We start from the raw sequence: 21287 nt of genomic DNA, 5'->3' as shown, positions 1-21287 counted from the left end.
GTGACGAACGACGACATCTTCTTCTTCCTCTATTCCTTGTTGTGTAGCAACGAACGCGTTGAACGTTATGACCTTTTCGGCCATTCTTTGGTTGGCCATTCCTAGGGGGAACCTGCCACAATGATCATCAATATACCGTGTACGTCCGGGACAAGGCCCGAGAAAGAGGAGATTCGCCCCTAAAATAAAACTACAATATCGATAAACACATAAACACTCTGCACAAACAGGTATCCAGAAAGTTCTACGGTATGCTACGTTGTGTTTCGCGCTGCCACCTGTAATAGATATTTCATTTGCACACATTAGTCTGACTGAGAAGTAACTTCGTTCTTAGTGGCCAACAGGTTCTCTGTAATTGTTATATTACCTCTAAGGTTCTCATAGCCAGAAATATACAAACAATGAAATATACATGAACATTATGTTCATTTTTGTCGTCTTCTCTGTAATATACTGGTGCGCATAATCAAGCACAATCCCCATGAACCTGTTTAGCTGTGGGAACCACCCATATTAACACTCTGCGCTTGTGGCTTATCTCCTTCAAACGTTAATTAAACGCCTCTGTGGAAAGGAGAGCTGAAATTCACCCGTGTTTTAGTGTTGTTCTCCGTCTATTAAGGAGACGTATTTTTGCCGTCAGTCGAAAAACCCTCTTGTTCTTAATCTCCAACTGCAGCAGTTCTGCATCGATCTCTCGGCCTTAGACGTTCATGTGTCTTTGGCCTACGATCGCAGTTTGTGAGCCGAGCGAGGTATTCTGCACGATGGTGTTTTTTGGTCCAATACTCTGCAGACGTCCTCTCTTACTGTTGTTGGCATGATTTAAACAGTGCGAAGCTAGACTAATGAAACAAGAAGTCATCTGAGGCCCCAAGGTCATTTAGGGGTGGCGTGTAAACAGTTTAAGCCAACTGCTCATGTTAGGTGCCAGTTTTTTTCGCTTCGTTCCCCGAAGGTGCATCTTGGATAGCACTGCAAAAGCCGGCCGATCCGCCACTTATTCAATTTCGCAGTAAACGACCCCATTTGGGTGCGTGAGAAAGCTGTGTAGTGTTTTGTCAGTATGGGTAAATTTGATCATTTTCTATGAGACTCAATGAACCAATTGAGACTCTATAAGAAGCGGACCTTCCCTCTGTGTTGTGGAAAATTCAATTTTGGTCCATTCTTCGGGGAGACAAGTCTCTTTATTTTGAATATTATTGCGTACATATTAGTAAACAGGTGATGATTTGGCGGTCTTTGCCGTTTGGTCGCCTCACACGAGGCAAAGCAACCTATCAAAATCATCATCAGTAATGAGTACTCAATACCTCCTCACACAAAGAATACCCATTTCCGGCTGATGTTTGCCATTAGAAAAGGAAGGTGGTTTTGAAGAGTTTACGTGCGTGGGGCAGACTTTTTTTGCAAGAAAGATGGTTTGCTTGTTGTTTCTTTGGTAGGTAAAAACTGAACGCCTTTTTTTAAGAAGATGGCTGAAATGCTAAGCTTTCCGTTATCCAAATGCGAACTCAACAATGCAATCAGCCAAATTCAAAATTAACGACAGCGCTGATGTAAAAAAATGTGATATTAATTTTTTTTATCTACTCCGTTGTGATTGAGCCTCTTTAGCATGATCATTCGGTTAGCGTAGCCTTGGCGTTGATTTAATTTTTGCCTGATTAGATTGTCGACTTTTAATTTATATCCCAGAAATCTTTGCGCTTTATCGTCATAACAAGTTCCTTTTCTGGAAACTGATTGCGTAATGTTCCCTTTCCTGAAGTGGCTGATTGTATTCTGTTTTTAAATTTGTATTCTTTGAGAAGGCTTCGCGCTTGATCCACTGTAAACGTATCCCGTGTGCGTTGTTAAAACCTATTGTGTAAGGTTGCCTTTCCTTGTATGCATTTTTTCCGGCACAGCAAAATGTAGGAATTGCGATACTTCTCCACATATTATACGCGTAGACGTCAGGGTGCTGCTTCAGTAATTAAAAGCGACGTGTTTCAGGTGGGGACGTAGTTCCCAGAAGGACAACATGTACTGTAACATCGGAATAACAAAAGCGAGAAGTAACGGGCGTGTTTCCCAGGCGACGATAACACAACGCAAAAGGTGGGTTGGAACGGTTAATAATCATGCAGTACAAAAAATAAAATAGAAGATGCGTGGGGCACCCTTGACACATTTTTTTCTCAACTTATCGTACGGTATATTAAAGCGACGAGCACCACTCGACAGTTGCACACAAGTCAAGTTCTGGGCTATTTCTGGTACAAAAGTGGTACGTATTTGCTATAATAAAATGTATGCCACTGGTAGGCCTATTGTGAAAAAGAGTACCACAAAAGCAATAGTTAGGCTTTTCAAGTGCTCAACAACTTGTGAAGGCAGGAATTCAGCGCCTTTGTGCGCACGCCTCGACACTTCATAATTTCTAAACCAAGATTCTGGTGAAATGTTAGACGTTGTCCAGCTGCAAATAAAAGCCAATAACACATACTTTCGAATGAATATGTTGATATTAAAACTGACAATTTCGAGATTCAAATGATACCTTTTCTTCTTATGCGACTAGCAGGGATTATCTGCTAAATCATAGTATGACCCCGTAAGCCAGTTTTTTTCTCATTGGCATTTTTTGCCTGATTATTACATTACATTTGTGTAAAGATTTTACTTCAGTCTATTTTCTAAAAGTGAAAGCAATAGACAAGCACAAAGACCAGGTACCGAAACTTGCAATACTTACTTGCCGCTTGTAACCACGAAGGCGAAAATGGCAGCCACATGAAATAATGTTTCAGCATTCTTGACCTTCATTTTCGATCTTCAAGCTTGAAAAGACCAGTAAAAATGTGCGGTTTTACTATTCAATCTCTTCAAATGCAATGGAAAAAGAATGTGTCTGTTGCAGTACTGCGAGAATATCTCAAGCTTTCTAGGTACAAAATACACAGTTTTAAACTAGAGTTCCGGTTCATTGTACGAAAAAGGTAATCATCAATTTGGCCTGAATAATCGTGGCACACTAAATGCTCTCGCGCTTGAACCATCAAGAATTTTTTTATAAATAGTTGTTCATAGCCTGTTTTATTTCAAACTTTTCAGATGCGTCAATGCTAACTAAAAACTCTACAATTTGATTTCAAGTAAAATTAGCTGTCGTGCTTGTTTAGGTGGTAGTGATGTGACCTAGTTCTCCTTCAATCAGCACTTTTAGCAGTATGTTGTTCTTACGACACGAAACAATATTTATTAGTGGTAAATTATCTGCTTACAGAAGATGCATTGCGGGTTAATATCACCGTTATTATGATTAAAAACTTTCCAGCAAAATTTGATTCTTCTAGCCGCCAAACAACTAGTAAACATCAAAATTTTGACTACTAGGCTACCATTGTTTTAACACAAGTGCTTGGATACACATATTATAGGTACCGAAGTAAACAAAGCATTTCCGATACCCACTGAAAAAAATTAAAAACTGCAGCTGCCCATCAAAACGTTCACTCATTCATCGCTTTAAAGCATGCCTAAAAGAACAAATTTTTTTAAAATGTCCACGCTAACTACGTTAATAGCAGAACAGACTACCTATTTTTAGGATAGTTTTCTAGTATTTCAAACTCTCTGCCGAAATAAAAGCGTAAATCTTCATATTGACAACCCAAATGACTTACCGGCGCTTACCTAGACTTGTATATACACGACGGCAATCAGAGACAACGTTTTAGGTGTAAGAACGTTTCTCCCTTTACAAATGCACATATACTGTGCCAATTGTAGCACAACTGTCCTCTTTGTGCTGTATGTTCAGAAGAGAATGGCCTTTTTTATTATCGCCTCAAGCTGTACAATACAAAGTGCCTGGAAAGCACCTGTAACCAGAGCGACCAACTAAGTTCGGCCAGAACTCCACATGACGTAAGAACCCGTACATAATAGGCCTCTTGCTCATAGATACATTTTATATTCTGCGATGCTAGACGGCGCGCGTCGCAGACGTCTAGAAAAGAGAAGTCAGCTGATCGCCAGTCAGGTATTTGTAATTGCGCGTTCCTTTCTGCGGCAGCTGTGTTCATGCTACCGGTTTAGAATTTCTGAGGCTGGGAAAGTCCGGGGGCGGCTGCCGGCATCAAAGTCTTTTGTTTTAGGTTCTTTTTTTTTCTTCTCGCGTGAGCGCGGGCATAACTAAACGCTGGTTATGGTTTTCACGTACTCGGAAATCAACTTTTCCATTTTTAATACTTTTGCTTTCTTTCAAACACGGTTTGTGGTATGCATGCCTAGATAATATATGCCTATATAATAGGAGTTGCCGTCCACCACGGCGATGAAAGGCAAAATAGGTCAAATGCGTTGCAGTCAGCAGTGGTCACAGTCACGTGAAAAAAGGAACTAGCTAAGCAGTCTTATTGCGGCCATAAAGATTTCATGATTTTTTTTTTCAGAGATTTTATTACAGAAAGTCCCAAAGTTAAACTGCCGGGGGGACCTCCAGGTAATAAATGTGAAAATGTTGTTTAAAATACTGAGGCAGTCGAGTTACGGGTCAGTCTAACACGCTGATGAAATATGCCAACCTCATACCAAGAAATTATGGAATATTTTTCTCTGGAAAAAGAGGTTTGATTATAATAAACAGTGGAAAGCATTATAATAAACAGTGGAAAGCACAAAAATGATTATGCATAAAAAATGTTTAGCAACCATGGCCTTAAACTGCTTTACTATGTAAAAGCAATAAACTGTAAAGTACTAAATTATAGAATTTAGGCTCAGGTCAGTTAAAACGCAAATAAAATATGCAACCACTAGAACAAGAAATTATACAACATTCTCGGGAAAAACAAGCCTAACTGCTATACATATAGTAAGCGAGACTTTATTATTGAGAAAGATTGTAAGCAAAAACGATTCTTAACTACTAAAGAAGAAAGGCATAAAATAAGACAATTTAATTGTAATGAAAATGCATTCTTAAGTTGAATGCGTGCAAAAATACCTGTATGTTTGCCTTAATTAGTGTATATCTTAGGCAGCAGTAAATTAAGGCCTTGGGCAAATCTTGTAGGGGTGGTGTTTGTTAGGTTCTAATGATAATGTCGTGTTTTCGACACCGAAAAATGATGACTCCCAGTTTTAGTTAAAAAGCAAATTTTAGTGGCAGGTTCGTCAGACTGGTGTAGATTGGACGCGCTGATGTGTTGTAAAGGCTGAATGGAATTAGGTTTACTGCTTGGTTTTGTAAATGATAGCGGCAAGACAAATGAGTAGAATTTGTGTTTTACCATGAAGATAAGTCGTAATTAAAATTTGTGTGAATAAATAATTGGTATTGAGATATCCGGAAATGTTTCTGAAGCTTAACTGGCAGTTTTTGTAGAAGGTTGAATTTAGTGAAAAATGGCATAAATGGTCTAAAATGAGCTTCTCAATAATTTACTGAAGAATAGAAGAATACGAGAGTAATTAGCGAAAAAACTACGGTCTCCCTTTGAAGGCTGGAACAAGTTGGCACGTTTAAGTTCAGACAGAAAAACGCTGGTCGTTATTATGTTACTGATTATTCTAGGAAGTACAACGGACACGTCACAGGAAACAAGCGTAATTTTAAAAGAGTGAATATATATCTAACACAGGGCCAGTGCTACTTTAATTTGACATTACTATATGAACTTCTTCAACTGAGGTAGCAGGCCGGTAGAAATTATGGGGACATCAAAGGTAGAATGAAACGTTACTAGCCTGTAATACATTCATTTTAGAATGTAATAAATTTGTTAGCAATGTTCATGGGACTCGTTATAGTCTGCATATCATCGTTAATTTCAGTTATAGAGGATTGCTGGTCGTCCAGATTAAGAAATTTTTTGATCAGTTGCCAGTTTTTTGGGCGTTATTTCCGTCTTGAAGAATATTATTTTGGTAGTACTTCTTTCTAGACTGTTTCAACGCTGCATCGAGGGTTGGCGAAAACTTTTTATGAAATATTTTGAGAAGAATATTGAAGGGCTCAGCTTTTACTTTCTCGTAAAGGTTATCTCGTTTACGAATGTTTTGTAGGAGACTATTGGTTATCCATGAGTTTTTGGGGGCAGAACATCGCTTATGGACGGGAGTCAGTGACATGCATAGTTGAATTGATTCTTCTATTTTAGAAGAGAACATGTTGAACGCCGTTTCTTGGCAATGGTCCCACAACACGTCCCTCCCGTCAATGGGCGATATGATTTCGGTAAATTTACTGTAGTCAAAAGAGTGTCTAATTAAGGACTGATGTTTAGATTGGGTACTATTTTCTAGCACACAAAAAAGCATAATGGTCGTTCATGTTAAAGTCAAGAATTCATACGATTCAATTTACAAGTTACAGGCGAAGCAAAGTTAGATAACTACAGACGAACTAAGACTCTAACTTCAGGTGAAGCTAAGTTAGATAAGATGTGATCAATAGGCGTGTACGGACTTTGTGGAATGCACCGTGTAGCTGATTGTATTAAAGCTCCTAAATCAGTACCAACGAAGCAGTTAGAGTACTCTGAGAATTTGCCATCTGTTACATCAGGAATGTCAATGGGTATGTCACGTACATTATTATGTTTTTGTTTTATAAATTTCATGTGTTTAAGATTTCTTGGAGTTGTTTGCAGAAGTCAGTGTAACCGGCGAACGGTGAGCGGTAGATGAATGATATGATAGTATTTCTTGCGAATGAAAAGGCAACGCCATTGAATTCATTCCAGACTGATTTAATTTTTGCTTTGCTAAAAGGTATGTCATTGCGGCATTTGTAATTATATGCGTTTGAATTGAATATAGCTGTATTGTCATGAGGGTCATTCGGCTTGTGAATAAATGAAAAATGGTGATTCGACAACAAGAACAGCCTGTCAGCACTAGAAGATAACCACGTTTCCCACATGCAAATTACGAAAAATTTGTAGTTGGAGACTATTAAGAAGTTGACAAGACCATCGTAATGTTTAGGTAGGCTATGGTTGTTAAAGTGAATAACGGATATGTGGGATGTGGCTGAATGTGAGCGATGTAGGTGCTTGTAATTAAATCATAAATAAATCAAAAAATAAATTTTGCAGTTTTTCACCCAGAGAAACTGCCACTCTTTTTCGTTTTTGAGAGCCAATGCTTGCGCGAACAGTCGCATGTTCTCGGTTGTCAGGTGATTGTTCATGAAGACTGGCTTGACACTGTTAATTTCTGACGTGAATCCAATAGAACCAGCCGTGAGTCATTCTGTTCTTTCCTTAGCTATGAAATCCGCTTTTTTTGTCCGCGAGCGCTACAGAGCGGGATTGTGCGGACCGTCTTTTGCGGGTATGCGGTGGACAACCTCAAAATCGGACGCTGTAACAGCGCAGTCAATTTTTTCTGTGATTTTCTTTAGAATTGGCGCGAATTCTTCAGCCTGCGTTGAGGGTACGCCTTTGATTTCCACATTTTTTATGCTGAAGTACTGTTCCAGCTTTGCGACGTGACGCACCAGCTTATGGTTTTCTTCTATTACAACAGCTTGCTTTGCTTTGATTGTCTCTACCATGGTGTTGAACATGCTGAGGCTAGATGTCATGCTTTCAAGTTCTTTGTGTAACTCAGCAACATCCTTCGCTAACTCTGTATTCGTAAACCCGCGACAACACAACGCGTCAGCACAGGGCAGCAGCGGAAGCGGCTGTAATGAAAACCAAAGAATTCAAATCAAAGTACACAAAACAGACCTGCGTACGGCAGATTCTCTTGATTAGGCGCTGTTACAGCGCCGCAATCACAGCGGCTAAGTGGCGATCCGTCCGATGCGTTGTTTTTAAGTGGCCGAAAGGAACAATGGGGAATGGCGGCGCTGGCGGTGATCATGTGTCCTGGCGTTGAAACTGTTTCGCTACGTCAGACAATGTGCGCCGCAAGTGTTGAAACGGGGATTGCTGGATCGCTGTCTACGTGCGGGGAAACAGGAACATGCAGGGTTTGCGTATAGTAGGATGTCTTCATTAGGTGCTGTCACACCGGCGCAACCACAGATGCCAAGTCGCGTTATTCTGTTTTCAGTTCTATATTTATTTTCTGCTCGAGTGCAGTGCCTGCGTAGTTAAACAATGGTTATAATTGTCACGTACTTGATTTTTCACCTACATGAAAGGATAAAATTGTCTAACTCTGCGCTTTGACTAGATTGAATATTATTATGCTTTGGCCTCACAAAAACTGTGTCAGCAAAATCTGGAGAGCATGCCATAGCAATGCACAACGAGTGTTCTTGTGTAGGCCTGTTTTCACATTGGCAACCAAGTTTTATGTTGTTCGACTGTCCTTTAGATTGTCGTCGGTCATCTTTCTACATGTTTTCTTAAAAATAAACGAATTACACCCTACATCTTTCATGTGGCTTCTGTGTTTGAACCAAGCCTCCAACTTGCAACAAAATGTTTGCACTCTGTGTGCCTTACACGTTTCCTCCAGCTGAGTGCCGCTGTGTTTACCTGTTTCCAAAAAGTGCTACAACCAGGCATTCGCCAGCAGAAATATTAAACAGTACCGAGTTTTGTCAATTCCAGCAATTCACTAAGGCAAGATGGTTGATGAAAATTTTACAAAACTGAAAGTGCACAAAGTTAAAAACATATATTCAGCTGTGAAGCACAAGCACGTCTCCCAGGTGCACATAAGAAGTTTTTCCTTCAATCCTCAGCCATTAGAAGATCGGCCCATCACTGCACAAGCGGTACACCAAGGGAGAAGCGAAGTGGTCACCCTGAATTGGCAATCCCCCATCATGCCAACGTCACACTGATAAAGCGGATTGCTCAAAATACCCTCACCGCGCGCATGTCGGCTGAGCATTTTCTAAGTGCTTTTATTACGCGCAGATGTATTGAAATTGCCCTGAAAGTGCTAGACAGTTTCTTACATATATTGGTTGTTTTTTTCAGGCTTATCATCATAATTTTTGTGGACAAGTTGCGCCAATAATATTTCAGCGAAACACCGCGTAAATATGCTTTGTAAAATTTATATTTACTTGGATTTTCATCTAGCGGCGTTGATTCCGATGAGCTTGTATAGTGCTCTTTATCCTGGCTGCTGCGTCAGATTTTCTTAATAAGGCGGCAAGCAGAACGCACGTCTGTATATATGTTGGCTTACGTAAATACCCCGTGGTGGTCAAAATTATTATGGAGCCCTTCCCTTCACTCTTAGGCAAGATGAAGCAAAATTGAGAATAAATACAGCCATTAATCTCCGGGGGCAGCCGTTCACTCTCGATTAGAGTGAGTGCGGGAAAGTGTGTGCCCCGTCCGCAAATCAGGGTTTGCGGCCCACACCGATGTATAAAGAGCAATGGGAAGACCTAATGCAACATTTATTCCTATTGCTGCGTCAGTTATGCCTTGTAATAGAGCCGTCGTTGCGATTTATTTATTTATTTATTTATTTATTTATTTATTTATTTATTTATTTATTTATTTATGTGTTTATTTATTTATTTTTATTTATTTATTTACAGATACCTCAAAGACCCCAATGGGTGGGGTTTTACATGAGGGTGGTGAAGCACAAAAATTACACAAACACCGAACAACAAACAACAGGAAAAAAACTACCTAACAAGCATATCACGAATACAGAGGGCTTCAAGCACGCTATGTTCAGAAAAGGCATAAAATGCCAACCGACAAAGTAGATACCACCACTAAAGATAATTGCATACATGACCCAAAAATAACCAGTGCAAAAGTTTTTGTACGACTGCTTTGAACAGCGCCGGGTTTGTTTGAATAACGACACTTTTGGAAAGGAAGTTCCATTAGATTGCTGCCAAAACGGGAAATTCCTTTAGATTGGCGGTCGTGCGTGCGTGAGGTGGGTATATTGCTTTTGAGTGGTGAGCAGTTTTTATGCAGAGGTTTTCGCATGATAAGTCTTTCGACAGTTTTAGATTTCCAATAAACAAGTGATTGCAATCGCTGCGTCATTGGTGTAGTGCCATGGGGAAAAAAGAACGGTAATTATAAGAAAAGCACCGAGGGCAAAGCGCGATGGACGAACTCTAATCGGTTATGTTATGTACGCTGTGTTGTATGTAATTCGCAGTAGGTTATAAAGGCCAATAGAAGATTTCAGGCACTTCAACGATGCGACATGTGGTATTGGAGATACGAAATGTTGCTGCCTAACCGTAATAAACATGGTTATGCCAATCAGGCGAGAAAAGCCTATTAGTGCGCTTATGACAACAAACGACAAAATAAAAATGCGCGCAACAGGCAAGCATCTCCTGTTTACCATTTGCTCTCCGTACACAAAACCCACATGTAAAAAAGCATTAAAATGCTGCAACTGCTGTAAGACCCGGCCTCATTACCCAATCCGGACCATCTAGCAACAGCCACTTGAAAACTCAGGCTGAGAAACGCCGAATTTTTTTTCCCCAACGTAGGAAAATTTGTTCGGGTTCCGTGTTATGACGCTCACACATCGACTGCTTTCCCGCACGATACCGAGAGCCCTTTACATATGTAGCTAACAAACCGAATATACTTATTTTGCGCTAATTTTTAACGAAAGAAGTGATCGGTCCGCTGATCCACCCGGCCGTCGGAACTATGCGACCACTCAATTAATTGTTCTTTACTAAAACACTATGCTTGCGATGCTGCCCTTATAGTCGAGCTTAGCGATTTTCCATAGCGCAAGCAGAGCACAAAGCGCTGGGTGTGGTCACTATCACTTCAAAATTGAAGATCTGGGCAAAAGAAACAAATCACAAAAAAGGGAACGACAAGTAGACAGGACACCGCTGCACTCACAACTGCCTAATTTTGAAGGAATCACTAGTGATATACATAAATCGTTGCCTTTTTTTTGCTTCGTTTTTCCCCGCTGATTTTCAATCATTAACGTTCACGTACTCGCCGAAATCACACTCATCTTGCCTATCACTTGCATGGATAGAAATTCCGGCTCAATTTAAAATAAACGTTTCCTGGTGCAAAGCTCCGCGGGCATAACACTTTATTATATTGTTATCTACTTTAACTCCTGTCTGGCCACGTAACGTAGTGGTTGGAATACTTGGTTTTTGTTGCGGGAATTTGTGGTTCCTGCTGGGGCTCTTTTTTTATCTGTTGTGTCCAGCAGCTCCCTTAGGGGATCAGCGGAACGTAACAACCGTGTTGGGGACAAACCATTCGTCTGTTCTAATTTAGTCCTTAGGCGTTGAAGTGATTGTGGCAAAGTCCGTTGATTCGCCTGAATACGAATGTTTCGTCGTTTTTGATTTAGTGTACGGCGCGTCTTAAAGACAAGGGTAAGCTTTGACGCGTTATACCTGGGAATCAAGTAACCTCCCCTTAAGTAATGCTACAACATAGCAGAAATTCGTAGTTTTTTATCATAATGCTTTTTTTTGTGGCTTAGGCTGGTTGTATTCAAATATCAGTGATGTGCGGCCGTTAACATGCTTTGAATCGGTTTGATGTTGTGTTTCAAAAGTGTGTCACCACTCAGCCAAATTATCCGGCTACAACGCGAAACACGCGTATTCTTCGCATTTCGTATGCGGCACAACGGAGGTTATTTGATTTGTTAAAGGTGTATCTTCCGCCCACTCCCCTCTACTCTAAGTGGTTATCGGCAGCGTATATTTGATATGCCATTACTCAAAATACATCACATGCAATACCAGAGTCATCAAAGCAAGACCCTCGTATTGTCGCTTTTAGACAATTTCTAAGTAGGGTTAGAGTCGCCCCACCCGGCTGATATTTTCGAAATGTACGCAAATCTAAACATGCATAAATAATTTAAAATCAATGGTTTATCTTTAATTGTAGGCTTTCTCTTATTGAGAGGGGATTATTCCACATTTTTCACATTATTTCACATTTCACATTATTTCACAGGAAGAACATGTGCCAAGCGCACATGGTAAACCTGTAAAAAATTATTAACAAATGAGAACAAGTGGTAGTGGTAAATACGAAATAAAATTACTCAATCTCCTCAAGTTCTTCTCATAGACGAATGAGATATATCGATTTTGCCAAATGCACGTCTGTACAGCCCGTAAAACTGGTTGCTCTGGCTGTGATGAAGCGGAAACCGAAAAACAAAATACATAAAACGCACGTACACAGACTGGAAAAATGGGTAGGTGGTGTCACTAAGGGCGGGTGTTGGCCCGCACTTTCTGCGCGTGTGAACCCAGCACAGACCGTTAAGTTGAGCGGAATTGTGCTATGTCTAACCGAGCTATGTCTCGGTTAGACATAGCACAAATGACAAATCCACAGATGACCAAGTATTATTGGACCATTGTATTGATGCAGTAATACCTGGTGTGAGCACTGGGACATGCACATAAACCCTGAGAAAACTGTATTTATGTGCATTATTAAGAAAAAGCAACCACTAATTCACTCGTAAAGTTATAAAGGAACTCCCATTTTACTGACACAATCATAAATATCTTGGTGTCGCAATCACCGACAAGTTAACTTGGTTCTGCCACATCGAAACGATGTGCTCATCTGCCTGTTGAAAATTCAGGTTACTAAGGCACACCCTCCAAAGCTCTCCCCCTAGAACTAAACTCTTCGAATTTAACAGAGTAGTCCGGCCTTGTTTAGTGTACGCGTCTGAAGTCTCGGATCCACACACTCAAAATATATTCACAATATTCAGAAGGTCCAAAGATTAGCTTTTCGGTTTATTTACAGTCGCTTCCGCCAGTCTGACTCCCCGACAGAACTAATAGATAATAACAATATTCAAACTTTTGAATCCCGAAAGTAACTAGCGAGACATATTTATTTTTTACCTATCAGGTAAAACAGTATTCTAGACCTTTCCCACGTCCTCACTCTGTTATCTTCACGTCCTACCAGACGATACCATTCTTACAAATTCAAACCTATCTTTGCACCCACTAACACCTTTGGGTACTCTGTTTTTCGTCGCAAAGAACAGACTGGAACGAACAGCCGGAACACATTTTGAGTCTGCAAATATACTAAAATCTCTGAAAAATTACTTTCACGCGTGATTTACATTATTTGTGAATATTTTGTATACCCGTCTGTTTTTTATTTCTTCTTTTCTTTTCTTCTTTTTTTTCTTTTTTTCTTTTTTTTCTATGCACGTATACGACTATGTAATTGGCCGTATCATTATCTCTGTACAACCGACCACTCCGGCTTGGGCCATTTTTGTATGGCCTGCAGTATTTGATAAATAAACAAAAAAAAATAACTACTGTGTTTTTTTAGTGTACGCGTCCGGGTGACATAGAACTGTACTCACGGCAAGCAGCGGGAAGCCGCAGAACGGTCGGACGGCAGAAAAGACAGGGATCATGTTGTACAGAGCGTCGGCGTGGTGAGGATGGCTAAGGTGCCGAATGCCTCTTCCTTCCTCGGCGGTGGTGTAGAGAAATGTAGATGTACACATACGGCATGCCATGAGTGAAATTGAATGGAGCGTTGTAGACAGATGGCCCGTGAATTAAGCCGCCGCTGTGTCCTAACTAACCCAACAATTTTTGGGTAGGGCTATACTGACACTCGCCTTCTACGTTAATCTCTCTCCCTCTCTTCTCAATCGTCTTAACACCGATAACGTTTATCGCGCTGCACATCCAGTGCAAGTAGAGTGCACTCGTAGCCTTCCCCAAACTCACAACGCGGATATTACGTGCCAACAGAAAAAACAATGCAAGTACATCCAACATACAATTACATCCAACGTTGTATATGCTGGTTCCTTGGATGAGACAGCACGATGGATGTGGTGAGATACGTTGGCATATATCTGCTCGTTGGATGTAGTTACTCGCTGGATGTGGTCTCACGTTAGATGTTGGATGTAGTTGGATGTAGTTGCTCACCCCTCTAAAGATGGAAGCTATGTAGCAAGTCGCCTAGGCCCCCTAAAGAGTGGCAGCGGTCGATATAGTGTTGTACGAAGTGTAAGAAGCCATGAAGCTAGCGTATTTCATTTTTCCTGTCTATCAATCCCGTTTGCAAAGATACTTAAGTATACCCTATCAAGTCAAACGTTGTTTTATTGCGTAAGGCGTGTCTCGAAACACTATTGTTATAGTGGAAGAAGGTGGCTAATAACTTTCTGGTCCTCGTCGTCCATCGATCCACACCATTACTCTGTTGAGTAAGTGCAAATGAACACACTTTATAAAAACGGAGAAAAGTATACAACGTGGTTTTCCGCATTCCTTCAAGCAACCGATGGTCCTCCGGCTCACCGTCTTTCTTCTTTCAAGGGAGAGACGGCTAGCTCCCCTTTAAAACCCCAGACCCGTATTAGCTGCGCGTAGTGCATGCTCCCGCTGGCTGATCCTGCCAAGAGCAGCAAGTCAGTTGCCGCTTTAGTCTTGGTGCATTCTCCACATTTTGGGGGTGTTCTTCCTCGCCTTCTGAGAATTTTCAGTCTGGCAGAACCCACATTCCTTATTGGGTGCACGCATATTCTATTTCTATTGGGTTAAGGTTGTAATTAGCTTGCTTGCTCGTGCAGTACGTAGGTTGAAACATAAAACAAAACCCCGCAATATAGAAGCTTGGCTGGCCCACCGGCCCCGTTTGATAAGCGGCAGCAAATGACAACTTCTGTAAATCGTACCGACAGGCACAATAATCTAAAATGCATACAGAAATTGTATTCTCATTATCAACCGGTGTGTGTACAATATCATTGGCGCATAAGAAAATAACAACAGGGTAGAAGCACAGGTCCTAATTCAGAAACCTTATTACAAAATCAAATGAAAAATGGTGGACGCTGAGAGGGTTGTACAAATTTATTGCATGGGCAAAAGACGATTTTATGTAAATTGTGGCCTTAATATTCAACGTCTAGGGCAGACTCGTGCCCTTACAGCCCTCACTAACTTATGAATACAAGCGGAGAAGCTCTACATTGGTACGGATGCCCATTGCGATGAAACACTGCGAGATGTTTTTAAATTTGTGAAGATTTCAGAATTGAAACTGTATAGTGGTAACATCAATGTTGAAGTGAAGTGACTGCAGCTTTTTGAAGGCGAAGTTTTTACGGAAGGCAGTCAACGCTATCTCTGCTTGCAAGGATTCCTCATTTACTTAAGCAGTCATTGACGCTGAGCACTGTGTGAATTCATACAATACAAAAAAAAAACAAATCTAATATTGATGTTTTTCTCTAGAGCTTCCCGAGATACCTCTCTTGGTACTAACAAAAAAAAGGTGGAATTCCGGAGCTCTTGGTGTACAAAGGTTTGAGCATGTTTGCACCAATCAGCACCTTTTTATCGAACCAATACATCTGCTAACCAATCTTCGCCAACTCCGCCAAAAAAAGAATTGAAGTAAATCTTGGTTGAATACCTGGAAACTACGTGGAACCTGGAGAAATGGCCTGCAATTTGTGTCGTGTCTCAAGATGAGCTGGCGAAAATGAGCTCACAAGATAGCAGACACCTCCTCTGCCAAAAAATTACAACCGCTTCGTTAAGAAAGTTTAGAGAAGGGAAAATCTAAAATTTCATCCAAACATTGCTTAAAATCTGTTGAACTGATCGTAAAACATTCAAATACAGAAAGTTTAAACAACAAAATATACAATGCGACCATTTTTGCGCAATAAGTGAACGACACAATAGTATACCGATACCTGGCGTATAAGATACAGGTATACTATTAAACTCTTTCACCACATTCGATGCGTGCATTCTTTTTCTTGAACCAATCCTTTTTTTCTTTCTTCAAGTGACATTTTTGCGCAGTGGGAGTTTGTTTTCACGTACGCGCCCAATGGACACAGAAAGCAGATATTTGAGTGTACAACCACTCTATACGGAATGCATTTGTTTTTCTGACAGGACGCCATTGATCGAACAATAAAATTTCCCGGTTAAAAAAAATGAAACGCCTTAGTTAATTTACAAACGTTATAAGCTTGTAGGAAACAAAAAAACTGTTTCAGCTTTACAATCCAATGTGCGAAGCATTAGCAAAATCTTTGTTTTTTGACTGGGTATATTGCTAGATGTTACGGTGCTTTATATTCATTGCGATAACTGGAACATATATGAAGGATTCGGACACAAGTTTGATACGTGTATATAAACTGATATTACCTGCACCTGATACACACAAAAGGAAGAGGTTTTAAAATTTCATAAAACAAAGCATACATTTTTGCTTTTGTCTGCAGATTTGTTTATTGACCGCGCTTTATTTTTTTCTTTAAAACCGTTTTTCTGAAACAAAAACTAGGTTACCGTGATTTAAATAAATAAAAAATTTCATAACACTCGAACCCTTTGCGATAACACAATTTGAAATCTCTTAGGCTAAACAAGGTAATCTAGCATTGGTAACCATTCATGTTGTTCGCTTAGCGCTCTGTCTACCTCACGTGTATTGACCATACTCTCAATAAAATACTATCTGGCGGGCCGCGCTTTGGGATCGGCATGCCTGTCAGCCATCCGTGTGCGCCACAAGCTCCGCGTCCTTCAGTGCGTTGTAGGGTGCCGGGGAGAAGGGCCCGAGGGCCTCGTAATGACTCCGACCGCCAACGCAACGCCCGTGCTACCTCTGGCGCCCCTGACGCCTTTCGACGGTGGCGGCTCAAACGAAGGGTCCTCGAAGGAGGGCCAAGTCCAGAGGGCCCGGTCCGTCGGGAACCCCTCTGACATCTGACGAGCAGATGGATGTCGGGTCGTTCCTGCCTGCAAAGGAGCGCAAGGAGCGCTCCTCCTTGGACGTCGGCCTCCGACGTCCAAGCCAACAGAATGGCCCAAAAAAGCCCAATCCCAGGATAACAGCCCCGAACAGAACACATAGACACACAAGCCAGTCATCCTTAAAAGTTAAAGTAAATAATGAGAATATAAAATATCGTGCATGGAACTACAGAGATCTCCTTAAGATTGTCGCGATGTTTACAAGATATTACATGCTAATCAACCTTGCGTTATTTCTCTTCAAAAAACACACCTCAACCCGAAATGAACAAAGTTCCTATATAGGTACATTGTATTCTTGGAGGACAAGGTTGGCTGACACACTCTTCCGGTGGTGTGGCCTTGTCACCCGGAGATCATTGGCATGCCATGCTCTCTGTTTGAACACTGTTCTTGAGGCTGTAGCCATTCGCACGGTAATATATACTAGGTTAATAACGGTGTGCTCCCTCTACATCTCCCCTGACTTCTAGCTTTTCAGCTCTGATTTCGAGTGCCTTGTATATCAGCTTCCCGAGCCTCTCATTCTCATAGGCGACCTGAAATTGGAGAGCATGCCTATTTAACAAAAACTACACGACATACGTTGGGCACAACAGTTACTCATATCCTGAGTTGGCTATTGGTTCTGCAGTACTCTTTCCATCTCTTGAGGGTGACGTTGACAGTTACCACTTCCCAACCACATTACACCACTTAGATAAATGCCAGAACAGTTTCTCTTCTTAAAAAAATTACATGCAGCGTGAGCAAACTGGAGTACATTTACAGAAACATCAAAGCTACATTCATTACAAACCTACGCAAGGAAGAAGCTTCCCAACTACTCACGGCACACATTCTCGATGCTGCCGAAAAGTCCATTGCCCGGGTTTCCGTTGCCGTGCGCCACTTAAGGAGGCCCTGAAAGAACGAGGACTGCCGGTGAGCCCGGGAGGTCCACAGCAAGGCATTTGGTGTCCTTCGAAGGAAGCCCGCTTCAGATAACCTTGCCTTTTTAAACGCCATAAACACTTGAGAACCGCGTGCGCCATGAAGCAAAAAGGGAGAGTTGGCGCACCTTCCTCACATCCATATATTCATACACCGACACTCTCATAATCTGTACACACTTACGAAAACTGAAAGGGCAGCAAACACATAGCCTTCCCTTGGTTTGTACAACAGGGGCACACTGGAAGACCCGGCTTACAAACTTGCACAACACTTCCAACATGCCGCACAATACACCGACACTTTTATGAAACACAAAACATCCTGTGGGAACAAGTGCGTAATAATATAAGTCCACCTCCTCTAACAACACCCCCCTTTCACTTCATTAGCTGAAGATTTCACTTAGTAATTGTAAGCCTTCAGTTTCAGGAGGAGACAACATTACGTACACTAAGATAAAACACTTGCATGCAGGCACACTTTCAACACTCCTTTACTTCTACAACAAAATATTTCTTTTGGGGCGCCTTCAACGGTCTTGGAGTTAGGCCATCATAGTGGCTTTTAAAGGAGGGGTAGGAACATTCCTCTCCGACAGGTTATCGTCCAATTGCCCTGAGAAGCTGTCTGTCTGAGCTCTTCGAGAAGATGATAAACAGGAGACTGATGTTCTTTCTTGAGCACAGTGATCTCCTCGAGAGCTGCAGGCAGGCTTCAGGGCGGGACGATCTACTAAGCAACAACTACTCTTCGAGAAGATGATAAACAGGAGACTGATGTTCTTTGTTGAGCAGAGTGATCTCCTCGAGAGCTGCAGGCAGGCTTCAGGGCGGACGTTCTACTAAGCAACAACTAGTTGGAATAAAGTCGTATTTCACAGATGATTTTCTCCACAAGCGGTAATAAATGACAGTAATTTTTGATCTGCAAAAAGCGCATGATACCGCGTGGTGGTAGGGCATCCTCAGTTACCTCGAGTCTTTTTGCATCTCGGGTAACGTAATAAACACGCGTGCCCGTTAACCATCTGAAAGAACCTTTCTTGTAAGTATTGGAATTGCAGTCTCAATGGTTCATGTGCAGGAAAATGGTGTGCCGCAAGGCAAAGCTTTGAGTTTCACTTTGTTTATTGTAAAAATCAATTCATGCAGAAAGGTCTTGCCACCATGAGTTTTCTGTTAAATCTATGTTGACGACATGTAATTATTCTCTAAATCTTGTAAACGGTCCATCTGTGAGCACCAAGTCTGGCTTGGTCAGAACAAGCTCGCTGCCTGTGCAGATAGCAAAGGTTTAAAATTTATTTCAGAAAAGTGTCCTTAGGTATTCTTTTATGAATGGCGTGGCATTCGGCTGGATTCAGACATCAAACTAAATTTTGTTTCAATTCCAGTGAGAAATAAACACAAGTTCCTTTGTGTAGTCCTTGGCGAAAAGCTCACATTCATCCCACGTATCAAGAAACTTAAACATAAATTCTTAAAGGCTATGGCTACTCAACGTTCTCTGGTACTTCATATGGTGCTGACAAACAACTTCTTTTACGTGTTTCTACTTGCCTCTTTGTTCACGATTGGACTATTGCAGTGTTGTTTATGGGTCAGCAAGTAAGCATCCCTCAAAATGCTGTACCCTATGATTCCTGTGGGGCTCAGCCTGGCATATGGCGTCTTCCGCCCTAGCCCGGTCGAAACCCTATATTTGGAGGTTAAAAATGAAACCTGCAACGCAACCGGGCAAACAAGTACGTGAATTATGCTTTCAAAATCTCATCAATGCCGCACATATTCTTTTAAGTCAGATTGTTACGGTACATGTGTAACTGAACTGCTGTAAATGAACCGACATTCTCTACACCCGTCTCTTACAGAGTTAAAGGGGAAGCATTGGAGCTTGTTGTCGCGTTTATAGGTACCATCAAAACATCTTCAACCGATTTTATAGCACTGTGGCATCTCCGCCCTGCATTATGCGACACATTTTTTTTGCACATATAGAGAAAAATCGAGCGCCCAGATGTGCCATCATGCACACTTCTTGGATCTGCAGCATAAATGTCAGTGTTCCTACTTTTATACTCATGCCACCAAAACAGCCTCTTCGGGCCATTTGTGACCCGACCTTATTGTCAGTAGAAATCTGAATAGTAATTGGTACACTTCTTGTTGCTAATCATATCTTTCGAAGCAATAGTCCTAAATCCGTTATCTATACAGATACCCCTAGACTTGTTTGTGCATTATTGTCACAAACGTATTCCAAAAACCACGTACTCAATCTTGTCTTTAATGCAACTACGTCGGTTTATGCCCACAAATTTGAACTGGTCCTTTGCTGGGACCCTGGCCAATGTGGTATAGCCGGGAACGAAGCCGCGTATCAAAGGGCCGATGCTGCTACACTCTTGAATAGGGTAGACATAACAACACTACCCTAGACTGACATCAAGGCACACATAAGACAACTTCGCAAAAAATACTAACACCCTGGAGTGCATAAACAGACTGGTTATAGGTAATAAAGCAGCACTTGCACAATACATCATTGACACACGCGATAGATACACAGAAGTCGCCTTAGATAGATTACTGATAGGGTATACACATGCAACACACCTCTACCTGCTGTCTAAATCTCCAAGACCTCTGTGTAGCAGGTGTGCAGGAGGCCTATCCGCGATTCACTTCCTGATACCGTGGAAGTCACTAGAAACAGCACGACACAGACAATTCTGGCAACTATGCAAAGAACAAATTCTACTGCACCCATCGTACGTTTTAGGAGACAACCCTATAATTACCCACAACGGTACTTTTAAGCTTCTTAGCGATGTAAAGTTTTTACACCTTATCACTTACCATACTTGTTGACACTCTGGCCGCTTACACCATTCATGTCGATTGTTTTTGCAGCGTAACCTACAGTGGCCGAGGTTGAGCCGTTTCACATGTGCAGTGAACGGCTGTTCTACGCAAGCGCGAGGGACATTAGATTGAATTCGCTTGGCTTGGCTTGGATTGAATGGGATTTGGATTGAATTGGATTAAAGTGGATTGTGTTAGATTGTGTTGCGTCATAGCCGCGGCAGACGCACTGCTTCTGGCGCGTGCCCAGGTGTGCACCGTAATAGCGCAGTAGCCAAGTCTGACACTGCACCGGAGCCGCTTGATAGCCGTTTCGCGTGGCTTGTGAAGATCCGTGCTGAGCATGCCCCAGGAGCCTTGAGTGACTGCACTGAACTAGACTGAATTAGACTGAATTGGACTGGACTTGACTGAACTGAACTGGACTGGACTGGACTGGACTGGACTGGATTGGACTGAATTGATGAACCTTAGCTCACGCTACGTATATCCTAGCATAGCAGAGCTAAGCCACTACTATTTTTTTATGTCCTTTCACGTATATTTTTATTCAAATGTTTTGCATTTACTATCACTTCGTCCTCACAAAATACATTTACTTGGAGGCTCTTTTCCCTTTAGCCGTCTTGCGCCATAAAACCCAATGATCATCATCGTCATAGTGATTTAAAAATTGTGTTTGCTTTGCTGTGAGGACATCCTTTGCGTTTTACAATGCTTAGTTTACT

The 21287-nt window shown here is 41.5% G+C and overlaps 1 protein-coding gene across 4 annotated transcripts in view; it reads right to left on the bottom strand.

Moving 5' to 3' along the window:
• Positions 1–7855, bottom strand: part of LOC144142142 (uncharacterized) — a 68973-nt gene extending 61118 nt beyond the window's left edge. Inside the window, exons 1-3 of one of the 4 annotated variants that reach the window (XM_077673533.1) lie at positions 7737–7855; positions 3678–3875; positions 2747–2831 (exon numbers count right to left, since the gene is read on the bottom strand). In XM_077673533.1, coding sequence (XP_077529659.1) covers positions 2747–2817 — 71 coding nt within the window. In that variant the 5' untranslated portion in view covers positions 2818–2831; positions 3678–3875; positions 7737–7855. Of the gene's footprint in view, positions 1–2746; positions 2832–3677; positions 4082–7736 lie in introns of those variants that run through there. The other 3 variants (XM_077673536.1, XM_077673537.1, XM_077673534.1) reach the window with 3 other exon arrangements.
• Between the last annotated feature and the right edge of the window lie 13432 nt (positions 7856–21287).

This window comes from Haemaphysalis longicornis, unplaced genomic scaffold (genome assembly GCF_048455015.1).
Source record: "Haemaphysalis longicornis isolate Haplotype H1 unplaced genomic scaffold, Haemaphysalis longicornis Haplotype H1 scaffold_6, whole genome shotgun sequence".
NCBI lineage: Eukaryota > Metazoa > Arthropoda > Arachnida > Ixodida > Ixodidae > Haemaphysalis > Haemaphysalis longicornis.
The sequence above is the reverse complement of the archived record's forward strand: the minus strand, read 5'-3'. Positions and strand labels throughout refer to the sequence as shown.